This window comes from Balaenoptera physalus (assembly GCF_965194825.1).
Source record: "Balaenoptera physalus genome assembly, chromosome: 1".
In the NCBI taxonomy this organism is placed as follows: domain Eukaryota; kingdom Metazoa; phylum Chordata; class Mammalia; order Artiodactyla; family Balaenopteridae; genus Balaenoptera; species Balaenoptera physalus.
This window is the reverse complement of record NC_138882.1, coordinates 188,870,801-188,886,424: the sequence shown is the minus strand read 5'-3', so window position 1 is coordinate 188,886,424 and position 15,624 is coordinate 188,870,801. Positions and strand designations below refer to the sequence as shown.

The 15,624-nt window shown below is 50.7% G+C and overlaps 1 protein-coding gene across 5 annotated transcripts in view; it reads right to left on the bottom strand.

Annotated features, from left to right (window-relative positions):
- The window catches only part of CTNNBIP1 (catenin beta interacting protein 1), a 51,873-nt gene that overhangs the window by 10,349 nt on the left and 25,900 nt on the right, over positions 1-15,624 (bottom strand). For 4 of the 5 annotated variants that reach the window (XM_082461602.1, XM_082461603.1, XM_082461601.1 and 1 more), the window contains 2 exons: positions 8,570-8,688; positions 7,901-7,991 (listed from right to left, as the gene is read on the bottom strand). In XM_082461602.1, the coding sequence (XP_082317728.1) occupies positions 7,901-7,991; positions 8,570-8,665 (187 nt within the window). In that variant the 5' untranslated portion in view covers positions 8,666-8,688. Of the gene's footprint in view, positions 1-7,900; positions 7,992-8,569; positions 8,689-9,302; positions 9,414-15,624 lie in introns of those variants that run through there. The other variant, XM_082461605.1, reaches the window with a different exon arrangement.

Below are 15,624 nucleotides of genomic sequence, written 5' to 3'. Positions count from 1 at the left end.
CCTGACAGACCAACGAGGGCCTCCCCAGGCTTGGGCTCCCTTGGTGGATCACGGTACCTGGGCCTGGGTCTGACCACTGCCTACCCGCACGATACTGGGCAAGTCCCTGCACATCCACCTCCGTTTCCTCACCTGCAAAACACACGTATCCTGCCCATCTGACTGACCCGGATAATGTCCGCAGCATAAAGCATCACAAACAGCATCTTGTGGGGTCACCCCTCAGGGTTCTAGTACACCTGCTCTGCTCTAGTCCCACGTGCCCCAAACCCACCTCACCCCCCATACCCCACTGAGCCCAGCACACACATCCTGCCTTTGGGGCTTTCTAGGGGGGTTCCCTTCCCTCAGGGTCAGTCATCCTGTGATCTGCACCCAAAATTCTTTACATGTTTGCTCCTGTTTCCGTCTGCCCTGCTGGGCTGGCAGCTAGAGGCCAGGGGCAGTCGCCTGGCATCCAGATCAATGGGCTACTGTGACCGGGACTGTGCCATCGCTGGCCCAACTGGCCCTTGATGCTCTTCTCTGGGACAGAGGTCTGCCTCTTCTGGGTGTTAGGAGGTGGGAGCAGAGGTGCACAAGGGCTTGGAGGCCCCTGCTCTCAGCTCTACACAATAGAACGCATCACGCTGGTGAAGGAGGGTCAAGGCAGCCCTTCACAGGCCAGAGCCCGAGGCCGAACTGAGCAACCGGCCCTGCTCTTCAGCTCTTACCCTTTCTTGGGGTTATTTTTTTTAATTAATTTTTATTGGAGTATAGTTGCTCTACAATGTTGTGTTAGTTTCTGCTGTACAGCAAAGTGAATCAGCCCTACGTATATATATCTCCCCTCTTTTTTGGATTTCCTTCCCATTTAGGTCACCGAAGAGTACTGAGTAGAGTTCCCTGTGCTGTACAGTAGGTTCTCATTAGTTACCTATTTTATACATGGTATCAATAGTGTATATATAGTGGTATATATGGTATCAGTAGTGTATATCCCAATCTCCCAATTCATCCCCCTCAACACGGGGTATTTTTTTTCTTTTTCTGTGACACATGTTATCACGTACCAAGTCCTTCTGGTTGATTTTTCAGTCGGATTCAATGTATATGAGATTTTTGGGTTCCATTTTATTATTATTAGGTTACAGGTAATTCTCATGAAAGTGTTGATTAAAGTTTAAAAAGATTAGCTTCCCATCCCACTGACTGGAATTCTCCCGGGGCCTGACAGTAATTTCAGTCCAGAGTTGGTTATCACCTGGAGCCTCTGGGAGAAGCCTCAGAGCCGCGCGTGAGCAGATGGGGGTCCCGGGACCCCGGCAGCCGGTCCGCACAGAGGGGGAGCCTCGGTCTACACGGGGATCTGACAGACCCCACTCTGTGCCAGAGCTGGACCACGGGGAAACGTGAGACTGCGAGCACAGCACGGGCGCTGGCCCCTCGGGGTTCCTGACCTGACGTGATAACCGCTACACGGAAGGAAAGATCCGCAGGCAGTTCAGGGGCCGGAGGAGGAAAGCGGGCCGACCCCGGAAGGGCAGAGAGGGCGACAGAGGAAGTGAAAGAGCAGAGGCCAGATGGTGTGGGAAAGGATTCCAGGAAGAATGCTGGCTGTGAAACGGAGATGGTGCCAGCACCCCACCCGAGGGCCGCTCAGAGGGTCAAGTGGGGTGACGAGCAGTGGGGTGAGCTTGCTCGGTCCCTGGAAGAGCAGTGCACTGGGTGGGCCCGGGTGGGCCCTCCCCTTGGGCCGCTGGCTCCCTGCTGGGTTGCCCATGACCACAGCTATTTTAACAAGGTTCTCAGTGTAACCCTGAGACCAAATGACCTATTTTAGGCTCGCTGGCAGCGGACCCTGAGCCCGCAGCCTTGGCTTCCGCAGGGGAAAGCCAGCAGAGCCCTGGGACCGCCCAGCTGGCTCAGGCTGGGGACCTTCCCTGGAAAGTCTCTTCGAGAAAGAGTGTGATCAGATGGAGGCTGGAACAGGCCTGGAGCCAGCGTGCCAGCACCGCAGCTCCAGGGCCAGGAGGAGGGGAAGAGAAAGGATGAGGGCTTCCTTAACAAAATGCGCCACATCAAGACAGGGTCCCTCCAGCCCCGGGACAGCTGGACAAGGGTCTATATGAAGCATGACTCGAGGATGGTAGGTCTGCAGGCGACTGGCCACAAGGAGGCCTTTGCCAAGTGCGCACCAGGGGCCTGGAACTGGCACTTGCTGCATCCGTCCCCAGTGTGGTGCTGGGGCAGGGAGAGACCTGGAGCTCAAACAGAACCAGCACATTCAAAGGCACGTGGAGGTGAAAGGCCCAGAAAAAGAAGGCAGCAGGAAACCCTTCCAATTTTCTCATGCCCTCCTGAAATACCATGCTAACTGCCTACATCACACCTGCTCCTCAGGTAAAACACTGTTCTGCTTAAAAATGCACATGGCCTGTAAGCCACTCCTAGATGGTCTTTGTTTACCACACCCTGGACCCACATGACCCGTTCTATGACCTTGAGCATCTTACTCAACCTCTCAGGGCCTGTTTTCTCATCGTGAAAGTGGGCCTGTGACAGTAGCTGCCTCACAGGGCTGTCGTGAGGATTCTCTGGGATAACTTTATATGCTACTTGACATGGAACCTGGCACATAGGAGGAGCTCAATAAATTAAATTAATTATAATTAATAGCAAAAATGAAAAACAAATGTCGAGTAGTAGAGGATCAGGGGACTTCCCTGGTGGTCCAGTGAGTAAGACTCCTCACTCCCAATGCAGGGGGCCTGGGCTTGATCCCTGGTCGGGGAACTAGATCCCACATGCATGCCGCAACTAAGAGTTCGTGCACCGCAACTAAAGATCCCGTGTGCCGCAACTAAGATCCCACGTGCCGGAACTAAGACCCGGCGCAGCCACAGAAAAAGAAAAGGTAAAGGATCGGTCAAAAAATGATAGCACAGCCACATGGCTGCATATCACACGACTGCTAAAATGTTTTCTTGAAAATCGTTTGAGGACATGGTAAAATTATCATAAGTAAAAAAAATGGATGTTAAAATGGATATTACAACGTTTACACTGTGTGGTCTCAACTCTGTAATGAAAATACATGCATATTTCTTTTAAAAAGCTGCTGGGAAATTAACGCAAGGGAATAGTGATTCTAGCTACATGGTAGGAGTCAATCCTCTAAGCTTTTCTGCTGTTTCTGTCTTTCCCAATGACTTTCCACAATGACTATGCATTCTTTTATAGCCAGGAAAAACGATCGACATATGTTATGGAGAGAACAGCACTGACAACAAGAAAGGCACGAACTCAGCATTCTGTTGAGCCTACTTTGGAAGCTACGGCTCTCCGCCCCCGAGCCTACAGCTGGGGCTTCTCAGCAAGGCGACCTTCCCAGAGAAGCACTGATTGCTTTTGGTTCAGAGTCAGTCCAGCGAGGATGTCGGGTCTGCTCGGCCACCCTGGGGACCAGGAGACAGCGCTCCATGTTCCTGCCTTTCCGGGGGACTATGGGCTCCCAGACCCAGAGCCTGGTCCACTCATTCACCCAAGAACATGCTGGCGCTCTGGGGGGCCCAGCCCCACATATACAAAGAGGGAAGGCACAAGGGGCTCAGAGTTGGTGAAGAGATGGACCAGGAGACAGTGTGGGGAGTAGCAGGGCCGAGGTACACGTGTGCAGTGGGGATCACAGGAGGGCCTGGCCCTGCCTGTGGGAGGCAGGGGAGGGGCTGGGCTCAGGGCTGGGCTCCTGGCAGCCGAGAGGCAAATGCAGGGATGGAAAGGCGTGAACGCACGAGGCCTGAGACGGGAGCTGAAAGCCATTCACTGTGGCTGTTTGTGGAGCAGGAAGTCCTGCTGTCCGGTGGGCAGGGGTCCTGCTCATCACGCTAAGGGGTTCGGATTTTATCCTCAAGGCAGTAGAGAGCCACTGAAAGACTATAAGTCGGGGAGAGACCCGCTGATGTAGCCTTCGATACTCACTCTGGGTACAGGGTAGAAAGTGCACGGAGAGGGCAAGACGAGAAGTCGAGATGCCAGTTAGGGGCTGTTTGTGGTGATCGAGACAAGAATTAACACGGGCTCAGACCAAAATGGGGGTTCAAACCAAGATGGAGAAGACAAAGCAGATGTGAGGAGCATTAAGGCAGGAGAATCAAGAGGACTTGGTAACCTCCTAGATACCTGGGGAAGACAGGAGTCGGTGGTTGGTCCCCAGGACACTGGGTTCATGGGTGGCACATCCTCACGACAGAGAATACAGGCGGGAGCACAGATCCCGGGGCGGGGAGAGGTTATGACCCTGGACCTGCTGAATGTGGGGCGTGTGCAGCCAGAGGCCAGTAGAGAGCGCACATCAATCTGGGGGTCAGCAGGGGGTCTGGGCTGAGGGGGGTGTATCTCGAAGGCGTCGACCAGAGCTCTGTTGGAGTCACGGGAGTATGTGTGACCTCCCAGGGAGAGCGTGTGACACTGAGAGGAGAGGACAGAATATGGAGAACACCAGCATGACCATGGTGAGGGGAAAGGAGGCGCTGGAGGGGGGAGGGCGGGAGGCAGTGAGCAGAGAGGCAGAAAATGGGGGAGGGGGGAGAGAGAGAGAGGGGTCTCATGGAAGACAAGGGAGGGACAGGAGGGCTTCCAGAAGGAGGCTTTCGAGGGTGGTCTTGGAGGAGCACAGGCCAGGCAGGTCTACCCACTGTCCAGTGCAGTACTGGGGGGCCTCTGGGGCCCTCTCCTGGAACCATTTGGTGAGGCGCTATGGTGCAGGCCCGTGCACCAGGGTCTCCAGCACCTACCTGGACCCAGCAGATACTGAACACGTGTTCACCGAGGGAAGAATGGGATGCGGGGCGGCCGGGAGGCGTGGGTTGAGGGATGCCCAGCCTGCTGCTCTCCTACCTGGGTCTGGGGAGGGCAAGCAGTGCTCCCGGTACCAGACCCCTCCAGCCCCAGAGGGGAAGCGTGTGCCAGTCCAAGGTGGTGGGCAGGCCCCGGGACGGATGGCCAAGCACTGACCCATTGGTGGGGCGGCCTCAGGCCCCCTACTGAGGGCAGCTGGAACAGCATAGGTCAGAGTTGCGGGAGCCGGCGGAGCAGAGCACAGGCATTTGCTGAGAGACAGTGCCGCCTAGTGGCAGGAGGCGCTCACACCAGGCTTCTATGGGACGGTCCTGCCCATCACCCCGAATGCTCCTAGGCCTTTCTGGGCCTTTCATGCTGGGGTCCTGAGCACTGGAAGCAATGATCCAGGGCTCTTGCCATCTGGGTGGCACCTGAGACTCTGACAGCAACATGCCCTGTGGCATCAGCTGAAGTCGGCTCTGCCAACGGGGAAGGTGGGCGGGCTAGAATTTTATCAAAGCCCCATGTGGCCCCATGGCGTGGGCAGAAATGTAGGGTCCTGCTCTCAGGCTTGAACCTCCATAGTGGGAGAGACTGGACTGCTTGCTGTTTTGTTGGCACAAAGAAAATACAGTATGCCTGTGAGGCTTGTCGCTGGAGGTGACTGTGGGGCGAGGGGCAGACTGAAGGGCAGCCCAGCAGCGGAGAACCATCTCCCCAGAGATTCTCACCCGGCTCCAGGTTCACTCCCAGGAGCCTGCTTCCCGGAGAGAGAAGTACCCAAGGCCAGCCTGTCTGTCTGTGGACGCCCCACACCCAGGAGGGCCTGGATTCCAGGGCCACGAAATCACACCCACATGCCCACGGCTCACTCCTGACTGCTCAGCAGTTTCAGGCCAGGTGAGGTCACCGTGACTGCCTTAAATAACTCAGCAGAGCTCATTTTTATTTTCAGTTGTTGGTTTAGCTGAGCAAGACAAAAACAGTTCTCTTAAAAACACTTTTTAAAACTTCCCCTTTAAACAACAAGGTCCTACTGTAGAGCACAGAGAACTATATTCAATATCCTATGATAAACCATAATGGAAAAGAATATTTAGAAAAAGAATGTATATATATATATATATATATGTATAACTAAATCACTTTGCTGTACAGTAGAAATTAACACAACATTGTAAATCAACTATACTTCAATTAAAAAAAAAAGAAAAAGAAAAATAGAAAACCAACACCTAAAACGAACACATTGTTAATCAACTAAACTCCAATATAAAATAAAAAGTTAAAAAAAAAGAAAAAAGAAAAGAAAAACAGGAAACCACAAAAACATTCAGAATCTTAAAAAAACCTTCCCTTATTGTAAAAGAAATGTATGTGCAATCTTAAAAAAATTAGTTTTACAAAAAAATGTGTGACTTGGAAAGTCAAAGTCCCTTATGTGGTTCCACCCTCTATCAAAATTTTCTATAAACAACCTGGTAAATATTCTTTCAGCTTCTTTTGTTCTATACACATACATTCGTGAGTGTGTGTATATGGGCGGGGGGTGGGGAGTGTACGTGGTGGTGTTTTCTATACTGACACACAGTTCTACAGCTTCTTTTGATTTTTTCCCACTAACAGCTTTCTACTTAGAGACATTCTTACCCCTGCAGCTCAAATTCAGGGTAACCCAGTGACCCAAGACCAGGCTGGGAGAAAAGGTGATGCCCCAGGGACTCAGAAGCCTGAGGGTTTCAAGTGAATACGGTTCGGGAGCAGCGGAGAGGGAGCCACGCTAAAACCCAGATCAGCCCTGGAGGAGAAAAGACCTCTCCCAGAAGAAATATCCCAGGACGGGGTTGGGGGGGGGCAGACTCCACACCCCTTATCTCCTCCCCAGCGGTGGCTGACAGCCCAGCTGGCGCAGACAGGCTGCGGCACGAGGGTGGCCCGGGCGAGCGGCTGTCCCCGGGAGCTGCTGGGGCCACGGGAACACCCTGTACATTTCTGCTGACTTGGGCGCACAGGCCGGGTCACGCCCAGCGTCAGAGCTCGGGAACCGGGCCCTGCGCCAGGGCAGAGCCCTGCGTGTGACATCCAGGAGAACAAGGGCAGCCTCAGGAAAAGCAGTCCCGTGTGCCAGGTCTGCTCGCCTCCCCGGCCTCAGGGGTCAGCAAACACGCCCATCAGCACTCTGCTCCTGGGGGCCCGCTCACACCAGACAGGCCACCGGTGGCACGATTTAACGGCCAAGAATTCCAAGCAATTGGAAATTGGTGGTCAGGGTCCTGGGCTACAGGGTCAGGATAAGGCTTCCAGAAAGGGAGAGCCCATTAAGTGCCCAGCAGCTTCCTGCAGCTCCAGGACAGACAGAGACAAACCCAGCCCTGCAATCGGGCTGCAGGTTTGCATCCTGGGCCCCCCAGTAACTGGCTGCAGTGGCTTATTGCTTCTGAACCCCAGTTTCCTTGCCTGCTAAGTAGAAGTACTACAGCTGGCAGCTCGAGCCTGCTAGACAGTAAACACTCAGTGTTACCATTATTACAACTGGCTGAGGGTACTCAAAAGAGAAATAACTCCCTTGGGCACACGGACACCTCCAGGGCCACTGGGGCCACCTCCCCGGGCACAGCCAGGAACACAGCAGCCACCGTGCAGCCCGCACCTAGACCCCTGCACACGAGGGTGGTTTCCTTGTCCTGAACAGGGTACTGGCGGCGGGGGCGGGGGTGGGGTGGGGGCAGGGGGCAGGCAAAGGTTAAAGAAATGCAGCCACCAGAGCCTCTGCAGCTATGGGGCCCCCAGACACCTCCATTTCTTCCTCTTCCTCCCCCAGGCCTAGAAAGGGATCCCCCCCATTACCTGGTTGGGTCCTTGGCTCCCAGCTGGGGAAGGAGAAGGGACCGCCTGGAGGCTCTGGAGGCTCCACGTCTAGACGCTGCCGCCACCCGGGGCTCAGCTCTGTGGGTGAGGCAGCCGCAGCCCCGAAATCTCTCTCTCACGGACCACCCATCTGGAAGGGCTGGAGCTACGCTTTCTAAAGGAACCACAGCTTGCTGTCGCTGGCCACGCGGGCCCTCGACTCTGGACTCACCCTGGTCGATGGAGTGCTGGGGCAGCTGGCTGAGCTGGCTACTGACCACCCCCGCGTAGGTGCGCAGGAACTCCTCCTCGCGGGCCGTCAGCTGCAAGGGCGAGAGGGCCGGGTGAAGGGTGGCCCGCACCCGCTCCCTGGGCCGCTACTGTTGAGAACTGACCCTTTAGTTCCAGGGTGAGCAACCTCTCCCCTCTGCTCCCACCCCTGAAACTCGGTCCACGGGGCCCACAGGCCTCGCCACCGGGATCAGATCGGGGACGGGGTTCCAGCGTAGGGCAGGCCCTGCTTGGGGAGCCCCTCCCTCCCCTGCTGAGAAGGGCCACTGCACATCTGCCGCCCTCTCGGTGGCTGTCCTGCCCCCCGGTCACCCCTGGAAGAGAAGACTCTTGGGAGAGGGAAGGAAAGGAAGGTCAGGGCCTTTAGAACCCTCACCCACTTGGCCCAAACTTGGCACAGGGGGTGGGAAGACTGCCCCAGCAGGGCCTGCCGAACTGGACATGCTGGTGTCTGTGCCCGAGAGCCTGAATTAGCCACAGCCAAGCCAGAGGCCTGGCATCCCCTTCCCCAGACCACAGCTGCTACAGAAGGTGGTTACAGCCCCTCTGCCCGCCTGCATCAGGCACCCTCCCTGGGGAGCCTGCTGCTCGACACCCCAAAGGCACTCACGTTGGAGCCCATCTTCCTCAGCATAAGCAGCACTCGGACCTTCTGCTGAATGTACATCTCCTCCGGACTCTTCCCGGGGGCCCCCTCGCGGTTCATCCCCTGGCCAGCTCTGGGGACTCCTGCAGAGCAAGGAGAAGCATGGGGTGGGGCAGTGTCAGGACGAGACATACCCGCATACAGGCACGAGTTGTCAGGCCGCCCATGTTGCATCAGGGGCTCGTTTCTGAGAGCCCAGAGCAGGAGGCGAGTTGCCCGTTCCTCCCTCACGCCTGCTGGCCCAACAGCCAGAGTGAGCAGGGATCTCCCCGGAGCAGGCGCTGGTGGCCAGCCCCCTCTGTGTGTGGAGCTGTCAGGCCCAGGGGGCTGAGCTGACCCAGACTTCTGGCCAGCTATACCTTCCAGCCACCCCTCAGCAAGGCTCCTGCTATGAGCCCAGGAGATGTGCTGCATGAAACCCAAAGTGTCCCCGTCTTTCAAAGCCAGCAACTTCCATAAGGAGCAAAGTGACGTGATCAGAGGCAGCCGGCTGGGGCCTGTAGCTGCAGAAGCCACGGGATCAGTACCCAGCCCCCAAACACCAAGACAGCTCCCTCTGCAAAAGTCCCTGACGAGTTCAAGAGGCTGCCTCCTGGGCTGGGCTCCAAGGAGTCCCTCGATGGGGACGGCGAGCCCGGGGCTGCAGGCACAGACACCCGCCCGGGCTCGCTGCCGCCACCCTCACAAGCCCACCCACCTGTCACAGGGTGGCTCCTGCACGCGGCAGCTGCGTCCAGGTGCAACAGGGACCCGACCTGCAGAAAGGTCCCAGGAGAGAAGTCCCAGGGTTTCCTCCCTCCAGGAGGAGCTGGGGAGGGGGAGAAAGCCGGGCGTGGAGGGGTTTGGGTTACACACTTGTAACTCCTGGATGAGTCAGAAATAACGCAGCAGCTGGTGGGGGTGGAGCCCTGGCAGCCCTGGTGCCAAGGAGCTGCGCTCGGAGGACCAAGGGAGCTGGGCTTGCGGGCCAAGGGCACTCCTCACACCGTCCATCCCTCAGGGTCCAGCAAGCCTTGGACCAGCAGGCTCTCCCAGGTGAAGGGCAGACTCAGAAAGGCGCCAGAGCCCTGGGCAGCAGCTTCCCTGGAGGCTCCTGTCAACCGCTCAGTCCCCAGAAGCTAACAGGGGCTCCGGCCCTAAACGCCTGCACAATAGGGCAAAACGCGTATTGCGTAGCAATACGTAGCTGCAAAAAACGTAGCAGCTGTGCACTCAGTGCAGTGCCATCTCCTTACAGGGCCTTCCTTTCCACCACCAAAGCCCAGGCTCCCTCTTCTACTGTCTGCTCCCCTGCCACCTACCCGTGGCTCAGAACAGGGTCTAATTAACAACTAGTAACTCCACACCCTCTCCAGTATTTGTTGTTTGTAGATTTTCTGATGATGCCCATTCTAACTGGTGTGAGGTGGTACCTCATTGTAGTTTTGATTTGCATTTCTCTAATAATTAGTGATGTTGAGCAGCTTTTCATGTGCTTCTTGGCCATCTGTATGTCTTCTTTGGAGAAATGTCTACTTACGTCTTCTGCCCATTTTTGGATTGGGTTGTTTCTTTAATATTGAGCTGCATGAGCTGTTTATATATTTTGAAGATTAATCCTTTGTTGATTCGTTTGCAAATATTTTCTCCCATTCTGAGGGTTGTCTTTTCGTCTTGTTTACGGTTTCCTTTGCTATGCAAAAGCTTTTAAGTTTCGTTAGGTCCCATTTGTTTATTTTTGTTTTTATTTCCATTACTCTAGGAGGTGGATCAAAAAAGATCTTGCTGTGATTTATGTCAAAGAGTGTTCTTCTTATCTTTTCCTCTAAGAGTTTTATAGTGTCCGGTCTTACATTTAGGTCTTGAATCCATTCTGAGTTTATTTTTGTGTAAGGTGTTAGGGAGTGTTCTAATTTCATTATTTTACATGTAGCTGTACAGTTTTCCCAGCACCATTTATTGAAGAGACTGTCTTTTCTCCATTGTATACATATCCTTGCTTCCTTTGTCATAGATTAGTTGACCATAGGTGCGTGGGTTTACCTCTGGGCTTTCTATCTTGTTCCATTGATCTATGTTTCCGTTTTTGTGCCAGTACCATATTGTCTTGATTACTGTAGCTTTGTAGTATAGTCTGAAGTTAGGGAGTCTGATTCCTCCAGCTCCGTTTTTTTCCCTCAAGACCGCTTTGGCTATTCGGGGTCTTTTGTGTCTCCATACAAATTTTAAGATTTTTTGTTCTAGTTCCGTAAAAAATGCCATTGGTAATTTGATAGGGATTGCACTGAATCTGTAGATTGCTTTGGGTAGTATAGTCATTTTCCCAATATTGATTCTTCCATTCCAAGAACATGGTATATCTCTCCACCTGTTGGTATCATCTTTAATTTCTTTCATCAGTGTCTTATAGTTTTCTGCATACAGGTCTTTTGTCTCCCAAGGCAGGTTTATTCCTAGGTACTTTATTCTTTTTGTTGCAATGGTAAATGGGAGTGTTTCCTTAATTTCTCTTTCAGACTTTTCATCATTAGTGTATAGGAATGCAAGAGATTTCTGTGCATTAATTTTGTACCCTGCAACTTTACCAAATTCATTGATTAGCTCTAGTAGTTTTCTCGTGGCATTTTTAGGATTCTCTATGTATAGTATCATGTCATCTGCAAACAGTGACAGTTTTACTTCTTCTTTTCCAATTTGTATTCCTTTTATTTCTTTTTCTTCTCTGATTGCCGTGGATAGGACTTCCAAAACTATGTTGAATAATAGTGGTGAGAGTGGACATCCTTGTCTTGTTCCTGATCTTAGAGGAAATGCTTTCAGCTTTTCACCATTGAGAATGATGTTTGCTGTGGGTTTGTCATATATGGCCTTTATTATGTGGCGGTAGGTTCCCTCTATGCCCACTTTCTGGAGAGTTTTTTATCATAAATGGGTGTTGAATTTTGTCAAAAGCTTTTTCTGCATCTATTGAGATGATCAAATGGTTTTTATTCTTCAATTTGTTAATATGGTGTATCACACTGATTGATTTGCATATATTGAAGAATCCTTGCATCCCTGGGATAAATCCCACTTGATCATGGTGTATGATCCTTTGGATTCTGTTTGCTAGTATTTTGTTGAGGATTTTTGCATCTATATTTATCAGTGATATTGGTCTGTAATTTTCTTTTTTTGTAGTATCTTTGGTTTTGGTATCAGGGTGATGGTGGCCTCATAGAATGAGTTTGGGAGTGTTCCTTCCTCTGCAATTTTTTGGAAGAGTTTGAGAAGGATGGGTGTTAGCTCTTCTCTAAATGTTTGATAGAATTCACCTGTGAAGCCATCTGGTCCTGGACTTTTGTTTGTTGGAAGAGTTTTAATCACAGTTTCAATTTCACTACTTGTGATTGGTCTGTTCATATTTTCTATTTCTTCCTGGTTCAGTCTTGGAAGGTTATACCTTTCTAAGAATTTGTCCATTTCTTCCAGGTTGTCCAATTTATTGTCATAGAGTTGCTTGTAGTAGTCTCTTAGGATGCTTTGTATTTCTGCAGTGTCTGCTGTAACTTCTCCTTCTTCATTTCTAATTTTATTGATTTGAGTCCTCTCCCTCTTTTTCTTGATGAGTCTGGCTAATGGTTTATCAATTTTGTTTATCTTCTCAAAGAACCAGCTTTTAGTTGTATTGATCTTTGCTATTGTTTTCTTTGTTTCTATTTCCTTTATTTCTGCTCTGATCTTTGATTTCTTTCCTTCTGCTAACTTTGGGTTTTGTTTGTTCTTCTTTCTCTAGTTCTTTTAGGTGTAAGGTTAGATTGTTTACTTGAGATTTTTCTTATTTCTTGAGGTAGGCTTGTATAGCTATAAACTTCCCTCTTAGAACTGCTTTTGCTGCATCCCATAGGTTTTGTTTGGATCATCGTGTTTTCATTGTCATTTGTCTCTAGGTATTTTTTGATTTCCTCTTTGATTTCTTCAGTGATCTCTTGGTTATTTAGTGACGTATTGTTTAGCCTCCACGTGTTTGTGTTTTTTACGTTTTTTTCCCTGTAATTCATTTCTAATCTCATAGCGTTGTGGTCAGAAAAGATGCTTGATATGACTTCAATTTTCTTAAATTTACTGAGGCTTGATTTGTGACCCAAGATGTGATCTATCCTGGAGAATGTTCCCTGTGCACTTGAGAAGAAAGTGTAATCTGCTGTTTTTGGATGGAATGTCCTATAAATATCAATTATATCTATCTGGTCTATTGTGTCATTTAAAGCTTCTGTTTCCTTATTTATTTTCATTTTGGATGATCTGTCCATTGGTGTAAGTGAGGTGTTAAAGTCCCCCACTATTATTGTGTTACTGTCAATTTCCTCTTTTATAGCTGTTAGCAGTTGCCTTATGTATTGAGGTGCTCCTATGGTGGGTGCATATATATTTATAATTGTTATATCTTCTTCTTGGATTGATCCCTTGATCATTATGTAGTGTCCTTCCTTGTCTCTTGTAGCATTCTTTATTTTAAAGTCTATTTTATCTGATATGAGTATTGTTACTCCAGTTTTCTTTTGATTTCCATTTGCATGGAATATCTTTTCCCATCCCCTCACTTTCAGTCTGTATGTGTCCCTAGGTCTGAAGTGGGTCTCTTGTAGGCAGCATATAGATGGGTCTTGTTTTTGTATCCATTCAGCAAGCCTGTGTCTTTTGGTTGGAGCATTTAATCCATTCACGTTTAAGGTAATTATCGGTATGTATGTTCCTATGACCATTGTCTTAATTGTTTTGGGTTTGTTTTTGTAGGTCCTTTTCTTCTCTTGTGTTTCCCACTTAGAGAAGTTCCTTCAGCATTTGTTTTAGAGCTGGTTTGGTGGTGCTGAATTCTCTTAGCTTTTGCTTGTCTGTAAAGCTTTTGATTTCTCCATCGAATCTGGATGAGATCCTTGCCGGGTAATCTTGGTTGTAGGTTCTTCCCTTTCATCGCTTTAAGTATATCATACCACTCCCTTCTGGCCTGTAGAGTTTCTGCTGAGAAATCAGCTGTTAACCTTATGGGAGTTCCCTTGTATGTTATTTGTCATTTTTCCCTTGCTACTTTCAATAATTTTTCTTTGTCTTTAATTTTTGCCAATTTGATTACTATGTGTCTCAGTGTGTTTCTCCTTGGGTTTATCCTGTATGGGACTCGCTGTGCTTCCTGGACTTGGGTGGCTATTTCCTTTCCCATGTTAGGGAAGTTTTTGACTATAATCTCTTCAAATATTTTCTCTGGTCGTTTCTCTCTCTCTTCTTCTGGGACCCCTATAATGCGAATGTTGTTGCGTTTAATGTTGTCCCAGAGGTCTCTTAGGCTGTCTTCATTTCTTTTCATTCTTTTTTCTTTAGTCTGTTCCGCAGCAGTGAATTCCACCATTCTGTCTTCCAGGTCACTTATCCGTTCTTCTGCCTCAGTTATTCTGCTATTGATTCCTTCTAGTGTAGTTTTCATTTCAGTTATTGTATTGTTCATCTCTGTTTGTTCGTTCTTTAATTCTTCTAGGTCTTTGTTAAACATTTCTTGCATCTTCTTGATCTTTGCCACCATTCTTTTTCCGAGGTCCTGGATCATCTTCACTATCATTATTCTGAATTTTTTTCTGGAAGGTTGCCTACCACTTCATTTAGTTGTTTTTCTGGGGTTTTATCTTGTTCCTTCATCTGGTACATAGCCCTCTGCCTTTTCATCTTGTCTATCTTTCTGTGAATGTGGTTTTTGTTCCACAGGCTGCAGGACTGTAGTTCTTCTTGCTTCTGCTGTCTGCCCTCTGGTGGATGAGGCTATCTAACCGGAATGATCTTTTTAAAAGCCAGAACGGATGACATTTCTCCCCACTCCAACCTACCCCAGGATACGCTTCACGCCCTTGCCAGGACCCCACACGGCTGGCCTTGCCTCTTGCTCCCACTCCTCCCCTCTGTCTCACTGGCCCCCGGTCTGTTTCTAGGACCTGCCAAGAAGCTCCTCCCCAGCAGCCTTTGCACTGGGGTCCCCAGGCCTGGAACTGGCTTCTTTTCCGCTCGCTTAGATGCCTTCCTGGGGAGCCTTTCCTGACTGCATGACCGAAACAGGTCGTGCGCCCCACCCAGGCCCTCTTGGGCACGTGGTCCGGTCACGTCCCAGTTTCTTTTTCTTTTGTTTTATTTTTAGGCCGCACCATGAGGCATGCAAATCTTAGTTCCCTAACCAGGGACTGAAACCGTGCCCCCTGCAATGGGAGCATGGACTCTTAACCACTGGACCACCAGGGAAGTCCCTCGTCCACTTCCTAGAGCACCTGCCGGGGTGCTCGCTCAGTCTTCCTGCACCTGTTGGAGGGCCGGGGCCGTGGCTCCTTCTCTTGCCCCGTCTACCCGCAGCCCTGGCCCAGTTGGCTGAAGAGAGAACCCAGACAGCCTGTGGGGTCTGGGCTTCCACCCCCTACCATCTCCACATCACTTACGGTCAAATGCAAGTCCCTAATCCAGTCTCCATAACCAAATTTAGCTTTTCCAAAGACTCTCATTCCTGACTATTTTGTATGCCTTGGGCTGTCATGTTCTCCAAGGTCATCTGAAATGCTCTATGAAGCCTTCAAACTGGGAATTAGGGCTTCCAGGGGTAAAAGTCTTCCGATTCTGTCCTGTGTCCAAGGGCTAATGGTCAGTTGGCCCTCTCCTTGTGGAAGACAAGGGATTGGCCACTAGGTGTCGCCACACACAAAAGAACCAGAGCTCCAGGGCCACACCCACCCGCTCCCCTACCCCCCCCCCCGCTACTTCCCCCTCACCCCCCACCCCCTCGGCCCCCAACACAAGCCCCCCAAAGGCCCTTCTGGTTCAAGGCTTCGTAGTGGTCCTACTGTCACAAACCACCCCCAGTCCTGGGTCCCAGAGCAAGCTCTATCCCCCCATTTAGGGGCCAGCTCTACCCAGGCAAGGATATGTCTCTGGTTTTGATGTGCGTCCCAGAACCTCGGGATGCTGGCTTCACAGAGGTTGAGAGCCCCTTCCTCACTGTCCTTTCCTGACCAGCCAAGCTTCCTCCAACA